At 37.4% G+C, this 13,992-nt stretch overlaps 1 protein-coding gene across 6 annotated transcripts in view; it reads right to left on the bottom strand.

Annotated features, from left to right (window-relative positions):
* The window catches only part of LOC134533322 (choline transporter-like 1), a 616,909-nt gene that overhangs the window by 60,210 nt on the left and 542,707 nt on the right, over positions 1-13,992 (bottom strand). For all 6 annotated transcript variants that reach the window (XM_063370818.1, XM_063370819.1, XM_063370815.1 and 3 more), the window contains exon 11: positions 6,751-6,898. In XM_063370818.1, coding sequence (XP_063226888.1) covers positions 6,751-6,898 — 148 coding nt within the window. The remainder of the gene's footprint in view (positions 1-6,750; positions 6,899-13,992) is intronic.

Below are 13,992 nucleotides of genomic sequence, written 5' to 3'. Positions count from 1 at the left end.
AAATGCAGTTTATGGAGAACGCTGGCAGTATGGAACCCAAAATAATCTAGAAACATTGCCCTATCTGAGGATAGTAATAAAAAGTACACAGTTTTAACATCTTTATATAAAATAGAAAATTTAAATCATTAAAGTTAAGAAATTCATTTTCATTCAATTTTACGGAAAAGTTAATCTTACATCTTACATAAATATAAAGAGCCCTACGTGAAAATCGCTTTCAATAAACGTTGTTGCATATTTATTCTTCGTTAAATGGGTATATTTGTTAAGGGTCTCATACAATTTGTTTGACCGCTGAAGCTATCCGAGCCGTGTAGTGTGTACTACTGTGAGGTTGCCGAAGTCGGCTTGGGGTCGGGACGAATTTCGCTGTTAAGAAACATGGAAAATTATCCCAAAGCAGAAACTTTGTACTGTTGTAGAATAAACGTTTATTAGTAACATGTAAAAAGTTTACTAATGTAACCCTTGTGATCACACCAATAACGAGCAGTTAAGTCCTAAATGATAATTTCCCAAACGATCCACAAAATTGTGTTTCGTAAATAATTTAATAACTCCATAAATACTTTTTTAAGTAGGCTTTCAGTATACAGCAAACTTGGTTTGTCCTCAAACGCCATACTGCTACGTTAATAAGAATATGAAATCACTACAGACAAGATTTTGTTCCGTTTACTATGGTGAAACCAGAGCTAACCAAGAAATGACCGAACGTCCCGGAAAGTTGTGATATTTGACGATATTGCGCGAGTAGCACACCCGTACGTGACTACAGAGAATGGATAGTTTCCTCAACCGTTAGGATTTCTGGTACGAACACCCTCTCACAGGTAGGGTCATAAAATACGGTCAAACTCTTGCAAAAACATCCACCACCGCTCTTTGCCACTAGCAATCCAACGACGTCAGCTAGGCGCAGCACTCAAATACATTAACTTATTAAAAAAAACTGAATATTTAATGCTACCTATACGTTTTACAACACAACTCGTGTTTTATTTATTTTCTGGAAAAAAAAAAAACTTATTATTATAGGAATTATGTTGTAAAAGTGGAAAAAAAAAAAAAAAAAAAAAGAAACTCAGAGTACATGTACGATGTATCGTTTTATTCAATTTTTATGTAGGAAACTTATTTTAAAGAAGTAAATATATAATTTTTCAATTTGTCGAATACAGGCTACATTAAAATTTTGCATTGTTCTGATCGAAAATAAAACAATGTATCAGAAATTAAAAACAAAATTTGTTGCTAAAAAAATAATTTTTAATAATAACATTTTTGAAACAGAATAAATCCATGCAGATATAAAACCAGAGGTCCTCTAGAGTTTTTCATTTACAAGTTCCAAGCAGAAATTGTTTATTGTTAATTTTATTCTATCAAAAAACATTCATATAAGAAAAAAATGCATATCTCATTACATGTAACTTAAATACACCCTCTAATATGAATTAGATATGTTTTAAGTAATCCCTAAATAAGACCAAGTTGAATGAGTGTCGCAGTACGCAGTGTGTCGCAATGACGCGCCGGAACGGCGGTGGCCGTGAGAGATCAGTCCAGCCGCAGTACACTGCAACGCTCGGGCCGCTTTAATGAGCCAACTAATTACGTTAGACTCTTTATAAATATACTGTCTTAAAGCTAAAGGTATAACCAAAAACATTTATTTGGACATTTTTCGCATTGGACTCTTCAAATTGGTGTAAATAGTATTTTTATCTGGGTGGCAAAGACAAAAAAAAATATGCCATGAATTAATCGCTTAATATCATATCTTTAATATTAACAATTTATGCTTTTTACAACATTAATGGCTGTATTAGAGTATCAAGATTATTTTGGTAATTTTATGGACAGTCTAAATTAAAAACTGTACAAATGGGTAGCATTTTAATGGACTGATGTAAGTCGCTGTCATCTAGGACTTAAATGCAAATTTTCGGTGTTACGCACAAGGTCTACAGCGGTAAACTTTCTGTATGTTATTAAGCATAGTCAAATCTACAACTCTGGAAAATTCAGCTTTGGACAAATTTTTCACAGGTTTGTGCCTTTTTAAGTCTTGGTTTCCTGGACTAGAAGTGAGACGAACGTTACCGATCGCCGAGCTGTGAGACAGCTGTGCGAGGGCCACAGCGCAGCGCCGAGCACATGGAGAAACATAACCTTGAAACCTGATACCGGCCATTTCTAGTGCCGCTAAGCTAGAGCCACAATTATATGGTAATGCGCGATAAAACGAAATAATACCGAAAACCGCTTGAAAACACGAAATAAAACGAAATTGTGCGAAATCCGCGATATGTCACGAAAGTTCGTCTATCCTGATTATTTACTTTTTTTTTTTTTTCCATTCTGTAAGGACAATTCACTACCTTCAGCACAATCAAATATTTTTTACAGTAACTAGCAGCCATATATATTATATGAGACGGTGATTCATTATAGATTCCAAAATGAAGTCTCGGAATTAACGTAATATTTTCTTTAAACGGTAATCTTGTGTACCATAATAATTTAAGATGTTGATAACTATGTTACATAGGCCGCCGTTCACTTTCTGTAAATACAAAAATAACAAACGTCCAAAATATGTTTTTCTAAGATTACGTTTTTAATCATTAAAATATTACACACTAAAGCGCATTGCTTTTACTGTTAATTTAAAATAAAGTACGTAGGCTACGAAAATAAAATTAACCCTGCTTAACGTAACGATTGTAAATAATAAATTGTACATGTTTATGTCGGTATTAATTTTCACGTACGTATGTTGGTATTCGGTATGCGTTTGTATTCGCATCTATTCTCCATTGTTTTGATCTTTCCAGCACGGCAAGTTTTTGCGTATTGAGAGGTTAAATTCTTCCTATGTGATTAAAATTTTTTTGATAATGCCTAAAACTAAGGTTTCTGCCAGTGACCGATCGAAAGAATTTTCCAGTGAAGGATTTTATATCAGTGATAAAATTTTAATGTGCAAATTCTGTAACTGCAGGCTAGACTACGAGAGACGCGATACGCTTGTGAAACATGTCGCGAGTGAGAAACACAAGCGTTTGAGGCAAAACTCATCTGTTAAACGACATCCTTGTCTAAGAGTCTTTAATGCCATTAATTTGCGGTTCAACCCAAGAAATGTGAGTAGGGTTAGCATAGAAGATGCAAACCTACAGAAGTCTCTGCATAACTTGCCTTCTGTTTCCCATTTTCCCATTGATACATTCATACATGGCTATGTTGCTTTCAAAAAAATAATTGAGGATGAACTTTCATTGACAGAAACAAGCCAAATTGATGTTGCAAAGGTACTTTGCTCCCTTAAAGGGGACTACAGTGAATTTGCTCAAGCCAGTTTAAGGGCAATCTGATTCCCAACATCAAATGTTGATGCAAAACGTTCATTTTCCAGGTACTCACTGGTAGTTAGTGACAGATGACGTCTCACTCCAGAAAATGCAGAAAATTTAACTATGATAGCATTTCAATAAAACCGTCTTAATAGTAACTTTGGAAGTGCTTAATTGTGTAATTTTGTAGTGTATGTGATTGTAATTAAATCGTGAAATTTTTGTAGTTATTTAAAAGTTTGAATTTATGAATTTGCAAATGAACTTATTATCTATGAATTTGCAAATGAACTTAATTGTAATTAGATCATGAGGTTTTAGTGTTTATTAATATTTGTTTTAATAAATTTGCATGTCGTACAGAAACGCAAGAAAATTTTGCCGTGGGTATTTTGAGCAAAAAAATAAAACCATATAACACCGAAATCTTTATTTCTTTACACCGAAATTTGTCTTAAAATAACACCACAAAATCTTGACTCTACGCTAAGCGAAAGGAAGCAAAAGCGGGAGATTCAAAGGCAAATGCGGGAGGGCGGGAGGCTACACACAAAAGCGGGAGACTCCCGCCTGAAGCGGGAGGGTTGGCAGGTATGCAAGCATACACATGTATTTGAGAGAACAAGAAAGGGACAAGCTAGATTTAAAAACTTATTTCCTAATATTAAAAACAAATAAATAAAAACAACTATACAAGTGTACTTCTGTTGCTTCCAACCAGTGAAACAGATATTTCTCCTGCTCTCACGCAACCAAATACAGTCAAACCTCTCTGAAACGACCCCTCACGGTTCCCAGGAATAGGGTCTTAATAGAGGGGGGGTCGTAATAGATGTTTTCCGATTTTCAGTTGATTTATCCCCCCCCCCCCCCTTTCCAAACCGCTACTCGCTAAGAAACCAGCCATACAATGACAGGATGCTGTCACTCACAATGCTAGACGGCTTTGCTTTAAACCCACTTCAACCTTCATGACAAGTCCGATGCCCTACAAGCCACCTCTAAAGAAAATATGTCAAAAGACAGTTTATTTTTACTGGTTAGTTTACATGTATGTTTTCTGCTTGCCGTAGTTAAATACACTAGAACCCCAATGTCACGAACCCCGGATTTAACGAAGCAGTGATTTTACGAATACATTCTCGGGAACGGTCAAAAAATTGGTTATTTTGACCAAAATGTGAAAATCAGAAAAAAATTAAAAACAAAACGAAATGAAAGATCATTAAAATCTGTTAATTTTAACACACAGCGTATTTTTGTGTCGGCTTTAATACTTCCATAAATGTTCATGTAAGAATAACAAAAAAATAATGAGACATTTCCTTTAAAAATATGGCAGCGGTAGGTTCTGCAACGCGAGTGGGTGCACACTAAGCTCGCCCGGCTGGCTGGCGGCAGCTGCTTCATGACTCATAAGCTCACCCCTCCCTCCTCTCGGTAATATTCTTCAAGGCTAGCTCATCCCTCCCAGCCACACAAACCATCTAGTGTCCTCCCAACTTCGCTTCCTTTGAAAAACCTTCAGTGAGAAAATGCTCTTTTCACCCTCCCTTCTCCCGTAAAATTGGGCTAATATGAATGGGGTACTAAAGCGGTGAGGGAGGGGTAAGATCGTTGTAAATATTTTCGGGTCCTCCCTCCCCATCAAACACGCCCAAAAAAAAGTATGCCAAAATATGTCACTTTTCACACCAAGTTCGAGTTCAGTCATCTCTGGGAGGAATTTACAAGCTTTCAAACTTAAATAGAAATGTATTTTAATAGCAAGGGTCCTATGAAAAGGATATACCGAATAAAATCAAGCTGCTGTCACCAAACAAAGCATAAAACGGCCCAATGCGTAGTCGCTTCGTTATTGCTCGCGCGAGAGGCGAGACATGGAATGTTAGAAGAAAGATAAATGTGGGGAAAACAGACGGCAGCCAGTGTGTTTCCTACGTGGGGAATAAGTGGCGTAGCCTTTTTTATTTATATGCTGGGTAAAGCGACCTTTTTCTGTCAACCCACAGGAAAAGATAATTGCTTGAGCTGTCAAAATAAACATAGCTGCGGCAATTAAAACAAGTCGAGGCGGGCGTGCATCCAGTCGGTCGCTGTGTATTGTCAACCGATAGTAATCAAAATCAAGAGAAATCCAGCAGGTAGCTTTGCCTTAATTGCGTACCACACTAGACATTCGCAAAATGCTAAACGTAAACACATTGCCACAAAAACCTTTATCTGCACCCTGCCGGCAAAGGGACGTGGAATGGGGGTTGTCAGCGCTGACAGCGGTCGACAGGAAGTGGTATCTATTTTAAGATATGCGCTGCTACGGCAGTACAGCACTCGGCAAGAGAAACGCAGTAACAGGCTACTCACCACAAGAAACTTATTTTCTGTCCAATTTTCTTTGGATTTTCGGCAATTTTTTCACGGTTCCTCGAAATCAGGTTGTAATAGAGAGGTGGTTGCAATAAATGGGGTCACAACAAAAAGGTTTTACTGTACATGTTCTGATGAGATAGACCACTATTAAAAACGAAATCCATGCAATACAAATATTTTAGCCATATTATTAATTCCATGTGTTAGAAGAACATTTACATTATGAAGAGCAGTTTTCCAAGTCGGTACTCACTGACTGAAGTACCACTGGGCCACCGCGCCGGCTATCACCATCTGCTGGCACGACAAGAAGAACTCCGACACCCAGATCAGGCCCACCAGGTACACCCACCACATGTACGGCACCCAGGCTAGTGTAATATATGCATGCTAACATGGTACTCACTGGCTGAAGTACCACTGGGCCACCGCGCCGGCTATCACCATCTGCTGGCACGACAAGAAGAACTCCGACACCCAGATCAGGCCCACCAGGTACACCCACCACATGTACGGCACCCAGGCTAGTGTAATATATGCATGCTAACATGGTACTCACTGGCTGAAGTACCACTGGGCCACCGCGCCGGCTATCACCATCTGCTGGCACGACAAGAAGAACTCCGACACCCAGATCAGGCCCACCAGGTACACCCACCACATGTACGGCACCCAGGCTAGTGTAATATATGCATGCTAACATGGTACTCACTGGCTGAAGTACCACTGGGCCACCGCGCCGGCTATCACCATCTGCTGGCACGACAAGAAGAACTCCGACACCCAGATCAGGCCCACCAGGTACACCCACCACATGTACGGCACCCAGGCTAGTGTAATATATGCATGCTAACATGGTACTCACTGGCTGAAGTACCACTGGGCCACCGCGCCGGCTATCACCATCTGCTGGCACGACAAGAAGAACTCCGACACCCAGATCAGGCCCACCAGGTACACCCACCACATGTACGGCACCCAGGCTAGTGTAATATATGCATGCTAACATGGTACTCACTGGCTGAAGTACCACTGGGCCACCGCGCCGGCTATCACCATCTGCTGGCACGACAAGAAGAACTCCGACACCCAGATCAGGCCCACCAGGTACACCCACCACATGTACGGCACCCAGGCTGGCTCGACGAAGCGCAGCCATGTGAACGCTGCGACACACAACAGCACGTATGCTTCAACATCATTGTTAGCAAATTTACATTAACATTTGCTGGAAATACTGCTTGTTCCGGTAACTTTACTTTTGTTTGGTTTTTGTGTTGCAAAGTATGTTTCATTATTATTAAATATAGCAAGTAAGCTGCTAGTGTTTTTCATGGTGGTTTACAGTCATACTATTTATTTACACAAAATGACTCTCATTAATTTGTGTTAATGTTTGTGGCAAAAGATTGCCTGCTCATTCAGTAGTTGTCCGAACAAGAACAGATCTCCAGAACTTGAATAAGATCATCAAAAAAGCAAGAATTAAATGCTATGACCATGTCTAAAGAATCGTAAATTAGTAGGCCTATGCGTTTTTTGTTTTAATTGAATATGAATACCAAATTATTTATTGAATACGAACATTGAATTTGAATAGTAAGAATGTGAAATAAAATCTCAATAATAATTTTTTTTTTCATATTGTGTAACAACTCCTAGAAAATTTATACAAATAACACTTAAGTGAAAGGGATTGGATGGTTAAATCAACTACAGTAATTATATTGAAAAGGTTTTCTTAAATATATAAATTATGAAATAATTTTTTTTTAATTTTGTGGCTAACTTAACCGAACCAACAAACCTTTTATTTCAGTTTCTATTTGCCTTATTTTCCAGAACCTGCAGCTGTACACATTGATCCAGAAAATTTTCGTGATTCGCAAAATACTGTGAAATCGATTGCTATCTATTCCATGAAAAAATGATATATTCCCAAATTAGCGATTCATTGAGTTCATATTTAAATATCTAAACCCTAGTTATTTATGATTTATATTGTTAACGGCAGCCTGGTAATTTGTACTTTATTCAGTAATATTATGAAAACAATTTATGTTGATTTCATCTGGAATCTTAAAACTATTATTTACATTTCTTTATATATTTTTAATTCACAAGTCTGTTTAGTTATTGATGTCTACAGCAAGTAAGCTGCTACCGTATCACATGGTGGTAGATTTATTGTGACTATAGATTTATACATTGCATACATTTGCATAAATTTGCATTGAAAATATCCGTGTTTTGTAGTGTTGTAGTCCATGGTTGTTGAATGAATTTTGTTAATATTTCTGCTCACTTCTGGTGCATATGATGAAAAGAATACAAAAAATAGTTTGTTTTCAATTTTGAAATGACAAATATGCCATATTTGGAGTCGTTTACTTGAATTTGTCCATTACTGTTTAGTAAAACAGTAGTGAAAAAAACTTTGAATACTTGTTGCATGTTTAAAACATTGCTTATTGTTCATGTTTTTGATTCTGAAATCCCATTAAAACATTAAAAAAGGGTACTGTGTTTTATTGCATAATCGTCACACATTTTATGCTAAAATCAAGTTTGAAAGGTAGAAGTGCGACATTTATGCAGGAAATAAATTTTTTTTTAGGTAAAATTATTCATAAAAAAAAAACCATTCATGGAAAGTATGTTTATTTAAAAAGTAGAGTACCTATACAAAAGCACGCCAAACAATTTAAATTAATAAGTCATGAAAAAAACCTTTCTTCAACTTTAAATAGAAAAACCAAATCTGTGACCCGAATGCGAGCCTGAACTAACCCATACCTATCGTCGTAGTACACACTTACCACGAAAGAGTGCGGGCCATCAAATGTAGTTAACTCGGCACTCGACAAGCAATCGGCGAGATATCGATATTGATATTCAACTATGTGTGCATGCTCTATACGGGAAGCAACATAACCAAACATGAATCATGCCAACTAGCGTTGGCTACATTTTTATAAACGGTACACTGCGGCGATGCAGACGAAAAGAATAAAGGTTATAACGTTTAAAAAGTCTTTAAAAGAAAATTTACACATCAGACAACTTCGTATTTTCGTTAATTAAATAAGTAAGTGGTAATGTCTGAATAAATATTATATTTCTACTTTAAAATACATACATAGTTTTAAAGGGTAAAAATACCTACACAAAGAGCTCGGAATCTAATAGCGGGACCAAAAACATCATGCAACGTTTACATGAGAGGTTTTTTTTATCCAATTTTTGACACTCTAAAATATAGGTGCGACGGTTATGCGATAAAAGAGGGTATTTATATCGCATAAATGACTTCACTTCAGCAGTGAACGTTGGTATATGACTAACTTATGAGGTATGCTATAAAATACTCGTAAGCAAACAAATATTCCTTATTTCAAAGTGTCAGTATTTGAATTTGAATCGAATACAAATAGTTTATCATTCATATTTGTATTCCAAAATTCCAGTATTTGCATAGGCATAGAAATGAGAGGCCACCTTACATAGGAAGAATAAGAAGGATGTGGGAATAGCAGATAGTTAAGAGAACACAGAGAGAGGCGAATGCAAACCAGTAAAAGAGGAGAATTTCACTTTGCAGACCCATCAGCAGGTGGGAAGCAGTTGATGATTGCGAAGTCTAGTACGTGTGATGAAAAAAATACAACTATCAAAATTATGGTTTTAAAGTTTAAAATATTAAAAACTGTCTGTGATTCAATTGTACATTCAATATTTCCCGTTAATATTTTGTGACAGAGTAATGAAGTAACTTGATTACTCATTGTTTGTTTAAAATGCAGATGTTCCTATTTTTGATTGAGCTTATAAATGATATTATGCCATTCGCAATTGTTTTAAATTGAAAGTACTGTAAACAAGTGTGACAATGACCAGGGGCTAGATGCGCCCCATCGCCCCACCACTTCCGCCCCGCTCCGCCACAGCATTAGAACCACCTGCAGAGTGGCACGTGAGTGAGTGCAACTGAGCACTTTGCAGGAACACATAACACAGACACAGTGTCATTCACTCATCATTTTTAATGTATCATAAACTTTAATTTCTCATGAACCTTAGTAAATGTTTCTTTCCAGGTATGCATGGATGTTTCTAAACACACCCCGCACACTATGTTTCAATACTGAAGTATTGGACTAGGAGATTATTAATATTGTGTGAAAACCTCTGTTAAATTAAATGTTTTACTGTATAATCTTCGCACTGTTATTTTATGGCGTCAAATTGGGAAAGGAGGGGGGAGATCTAGCATAAAAATTGCATATTGCATGATGTTTTTGATCCTGCTGTTAGATTCCGAGCACTTTATATAGGTAGTAAACTAACATGACCTTGCCGAAGATCACAGGACAAATGACCCTGCAACAGAAATTTGTTTTCAAGCTGTTGTCAAGTGTTTTACTTATCTAAATACATTATTTCTCCAAGGTGTTTTCTGGTTGGTATGCCATACATAAGGGAGCGTTCAAGTATTACGTAACACAATTTTTTTATATGTAACACGCCGTAACGTTTTTCTGTACCCCCCCCCCCCCCCCCCCTAGTAAAAGTTACGTAACCCCAAGTGACCATTTTTACCTAAAAGTCACAATTATGTGGCGTAACCTGTTATTGTTTTAATCGCGTTAATGTTATTTATTAACATTTGAAATGTCTTGTTTTTAAAAGCAAGAGCTTTCTAATGTTTTTTTTTGTCCTAATAAATTTTTACTACTCAATCATACATTTAATTACGTCATTTTCCTGACTTGGCCCTGTCCTTACACACTTTTTTCTTTATCCGCCATTGTTCTTCTCATGCATTCTCCTATTTTAGCGTTTTACTAATAAAGCTATTAAAATCAAATAACAAATAATTTTATTTCTAATAATTTATTTTTACCTTTGGCAATGCAATTACAAACATAAAACTAACTGAAATAAAATATATTTGTCAAAATATAATCATATTTAAGAATACAATCGAACGAAAATGAAAACATTAAAAATAATATCAGCCATAATTAAAATAAGTAGATTGTAAAAAAAAAAAACAATTCAATTGGAGTTTTACTGCTCCTCTGTCCATGGGCTTGCCAGCCACTCAGATTCTTTCATTACTGGCATCCGGAGAGCAGACGAAGAGGGTTCCGGAATTGTTAACCCGCTTGCATCAACTTCGTCTTCGTCGAGCCAATCGGCATCCTCAGACGATGTTTCACAGCGACGCACAATGCAGAGAAGCTCATTTGCCCTTCTTGCAGCAAGTCGCTGTGGCCGTACTCGACTTTCACGAAGGTCTTGGGCAGTCTTGCCATGCATGTAATGATTGTGCATTTGCACTCTCTTGTGGGATGTAAAAAAAATCCCACAGGTATAACATACTCGGTTCTTTAGGTCGGATTGTACTGATGGGTAAAAGAAATCGTAAGGCATCTGCTTAAACCCTTCTAGAGCAGGCGACAGATCAACAGACAACCTCACAAAAAGTGGTGAAAACTAGCCTGATCCTTTGTCTATCTGACTAGGTACCACGAGCTTGTTTGTGGTTTGAAGGATTGGGCAGGGTGGCGGCAGGAAAGTTTCTGGAAAAACAGATTTTAATGCACTCCTCAAGCAGGAACAGCAGGATTCATCCGCACATTTAATAACTTGCAAGAAATATTGCGATTCAAGGACGTGAGCGCTATACCACGCCATATTAGGTTCTGCTGGATCCTGCAAGCTATCTTTGGGGTTTCTATATTCCGCCGAAACATCATAGTTGTCAATTTTCATTTCCCTCCAGACCTTAGCAAGTGTCTCCCCAGCATGTTGAAAATTGCATTTTTCCAAATCATCATCAATAGTATTTCCTTGGTTGTCGAGATGAGAACCAAAATGTTCATGCGGCAGGATGACGCCTGACAGTCGTTTGCTGAGGGGGGCCATGCGTCTCTCAACTCGGTTGTATGCACTCCGCCCAGGAGCATTAGTCGCTATGAACAGGGCATCCGGGTTGTATTTTTTGAAAGTGTTGAATGGCAAAGTTCTTGAATTTCCGATAACGCGGGTTTTCGTCCGGCCCACCATCTACAAACATGATGATCACTGGCTTCACGGTGTTAGATTCTGTCATCATTAAGGGTTTAAATGCAGACACTGATAAAAGTGATTCGAAATCATAAGCATGGGTGTTCGCTGTGGAGGATGCGTGTTTTCCACTCCTTATAGATATGCATGTCGGCCCGCTGTAACCGACAGCTTCTTCCTTACCGAAACCGTCAAAATCCACATTGACGCCGGCATATACTGAAGGAATAAGTTTGTGTCGCTCTGCTACGACCCAGTCATGGTCAGGTAAAAGTACTCTGTATTCCATATGCATTAAAAGAGGACTATGACTTTTCACTGCCGGTAAACCTATTGGTACACGGGCCTTATCGTCTTGAGAACGAACAAATACTTGCTGCGGTCCCAGAAGCGACGCGAGAGACTCCAAGGACCTGATTGTAGCAGTGCAGAATTCCCCATCCTCATGCTTTTTGTGCATCTCGGTCTGTGGTCTTGCTAACTTTGCTAACTTTACGGGGACGGTGCGTACGTGCCTCCTTCCCTCTTGAGTATCAGAAGCACGTGGAAGTAAATGAAGATACGTGCCGCTTCGAGAAATTTGGAATCCCATTGACCACAGCCTCTCATGCAAATCGGACAGAGTGAGACAACTTCTAATCATCTCTGTTCGGCGGCGTTCATCAGCAGCGCTGCCATGAATGTCAATGTTAATTATGGTCTCTAGGAGAGCAGGTTGTGAGTCAACCAAAGGGGGCTGCCCAGGGCCAGATCGAGCTTTTACTGCAGAAGGATTGTTTTTCTGATGTTCAGCTTTCTCAAGTTTTTCTTTGGCTCGAAATTTTTTTGCTCGCTCTGCACCGTCTCTTTTCTTCTTTAAACATTTTTGTTCTTCTTTCAGTTCTTTCCTTAGTGTTTTTATTTCTTCGTGAACTTCATCTTTTGCTATACCAGCATCTCTTGCTTCAGTAAGAACATTTATTCTCTGTTGAAGTAGGCTAATTTTCTTCATAAGAGTTTCTTGAGTCGGTTTGTTTGGAACCTTTTTATTGATGTCCGAAACAATCGAAGTCGTGTGTGGTTCCGTAGACGGGATGTCCAGGTTGTCTACAGTCTCCTCACTAGCAGTCTCACTTCGCTCAACATGGGCATCGCTCATCTTTCGTTTGACGGCAGTGCTCTCTCTTCCAGCGACTCCGACAATCGATCCCATAAGAGATGAACACGCGGATGAAGCTTCAGCATCCGAATCCTATAAACAAAGTGAACAAATATTTTAAACTAAACTCAGATGTTTCAGACAGACAGCTAATGTCAAAATATGTGCACACACTGTATAAAACCTCCATGCCGAACTTTTATATAAAAAAAGTGTATAACATGTGCATTGAAATATATAATAAATTACCCGAGTTCATTAAAAGATTAGACATAAATAAATTTAGAAGAGCTTTAATATTACGGCTCAATAAGAGGTGTTTTTACACAACTAAGGAATATTTTGATTATAAATGAGCGTGAAATGATATAGTTCTGTATCTACTTTCTAAATTATTATTGTTTATTGATAATTAAATAATTATAGCTAAATATTAGGTTAAGTTTTGACATTGTTTTTTATTATTTATTTTGTTATGACTTGATGTAATTTTGATTCTAATTAACTTTGTATGAAATTTGACACTATGATATAAAAATTACATCCTTAATTTGCACGCCTTACCTCAGGCTGAATACTATAACTGTAGATACCTATTTTTAAGACCTTGTAAAACTACCTGTGGTCATGCAAATAAAAAAATATAACTCGTAATAGCAGATTTTAACTAGGATTCCCTTAATAACTATCCCTTTGGTCAGCAAGGTTTTTGGGTACTCTGCAACCCCCTATGGAGCAAGGTTTTTATAAAAAATAATACATGTTCGTAATGAAAATTTTAAAAATATTTTTTAAAAACTTATAAAAATTTAAATTGCAGATTGATAACAATTATGTGTCCAGCAAAATAAAAAAATCACTATTTTACTATTAATAGTTTTCTAACCCATTTTTTCTCATTGGGTGCAACAATGGTCTATATTACATTTCCAAATTCTACTTATATTTATCATTTTCATTTTACATTCAAACAAAAACAAAAATAGGACAAAAGTAAGTTTTCAATTGTTCCCCAAGAAGGGCTATGTATGCTCAATGATTTATACTACA

The sequence above is a fragment of the Bacillus rossius genome, chromosome 6 (assembly GCF_032445375.1).
Source record: "Bacillus rossius redtenbacheri isolate Brsri chromosome 6, Brsri_v3, whole genome shotgun sequence".
NCBI classification, from domain to species: Eukaryota; Metazoa; Arthropoda; class Insecta; order Phasmatodea; family Bacillidae; genus Bacillus; species Bacillus rossius.
Note: the sequence above shows the minus strand (reverse complement) of the source record. Positions and strands in the feature narration are given on the sequence as shown.